This window comes from Hordeum vulgare, chromosome 6H (genome assembly GCF_904849725.1).
Source record: "Hordeum vulgare subsp. vulgare chromosome 6H, MorexV3_pseudomolecules_assembly, whole genome shotgun sequence".
Lineage (NCBI taxonomy): Eukaryota > Viridiplantae > Streptophyta > Magnoliopsida > Poales > Poaceae > Hordeum > Hordeum vulgare.
This window is the reverse complement of record NC_058523.1, coordinates 532,336,567-532,337,980: the sequence shown is the minus strand read 5'-3', so window position 1 is coordinate 532,337,980 and position 1,414 is coordinate 532,336,567. Positions and strand designations below refer to the sequence as shown.

The 1,414-nt window shown below is 60.8% G+C and overlaps 1 protein-coding gene across 1 annotated transcript; it reads right to left on the bottom strand.

The window, feature by feature from the left end:
• Nucleotides 1-342: 342 nt before the first annotated feature.
• On the bottom strand, nt 343-1,181 carry LOC123404544 (pathogenesis-related protein PR-1-like). Its single transcript, XM_045098470.1, has one exon. It carries the CDS (start codon nt 1,125-1,127, stop codon nt 555-557), a length of 573 nt encoding a protein of 190 aa, XP_044954405.1. The 5' UTR covers nt 1,128-1,181; the 3' UTR covers nt 343-554.
• Nucleotides 1,182-1,414: the final 233 nt, after the last annotated feature.

Here is a 1,414-nt window from a genome sequence, read left to right as displayed (position 1 = left end):
ATGCCAGTCTCTCGAGCCACGGTCAGCTCGTGGCATGTTCTATCTCTTTAGTTTAGCCGCACGTACACTTCAGATCACGAGGGAGCAAAAGTACGTAAAAACCTAGTCGGTAAATCTGCAACTAACAGAATCAAAATGAGCTTATTTTACACAACCAAATTAACGAATAACGAATCAAGCAGTACACAAACCAGTGGATCGCCACAACAGCACACCACGTAAAGAAATTCATCAACACACAAACAAAATCTTCGTGCCAAGTTTCCTGAGCCACGAACGGCACGTCGCACGTCGTGTTTCTTCGAGTTTGGCTGGAGCAAAAGTAATACACCCTCGTTCCCAAATCAAAAATCAGCTTATTTCTTCGATTTCATCACCAAGCAAATTAACGAATAAGGAATCAAACAGCATACAAACCACTGGAGCCAACCATACGATCCACGCGAACAAATTCAAACACACACAAGCCCCGCCGTCACCCCGGCCGGTCATGCACGCACGCACGCACGCACGCCACCGTTTCCCTGACGTGCGTGTCCGGTGACCCTCCTCGCCTAGTATGGCCTCACGCCGGCGTAGTTGCCGGGCGGGTCGTACGCGCAGGCCGCGAAAGTGCCGCGGCCGCCGGCGCAGACCGCCGTGGCGCAGCCGACCCTGCTGGTCTTCCGCCACACGAGCTGCGTGTAGTGCCCGCACGCGCCCCGGGGCCCCCGGCAGGCGTTGGACCGCGCGTCGTACATGTCCCGCTCCTTCACCACCCACGCTGCCACCACCGCCTCGGGCGTCCACACGCCCCCGCCGCCGGCGCCGCTGCCGCGGAACAGGTTCTCCCCGTACGGCCCGTGCGAGTGCACGAGCCCGCACCCGGCGCGCGCGCGCGCCAGCGCGTGCCCGCGCGCGTATCGCTCCAGCTTGCCGTCCCACGCCAGCGGCCGCACGCCCACCGCGCGGCGCGCCGCGTTGTGCGCCGCTAGGAACCGCCACGCCTGCGTGCTGATGCCGCCGCCGGTCTTCTTCCTGTAGGCCCGCCCGGCGTCGGCTCCGTCGGCCGCGAGGAGGACGACGACGGCCGCGAGGACGAGGAGGGCGGCGGCCCCGACGGGGACGCGGCGGCGGGGAGCAAGCATTTCGATCGAGCTTTTTTGGTAGACCAGGTGCTCGGGGTTGGCCTACGTGCGTGATGGTTTGCTGCGTGTGACGGATGGTTTGCTGCGTGTGGTATTTATGCATGCGAGGTTGGCGCGGGAGAATTTCATGCTGGGCAGGTGTCGTTGGAGCCAAGCAGGAGTGGCGTCCATGTCGGATGGCATGGCATCGAAGGATTTGGACAAGATAAAGTCCACGCGCTAATCAATAATTTGCGCCTACGTCTGTTGCGTGATTTGGGGTGCGGAGCTGGAGTTGGACATTATAT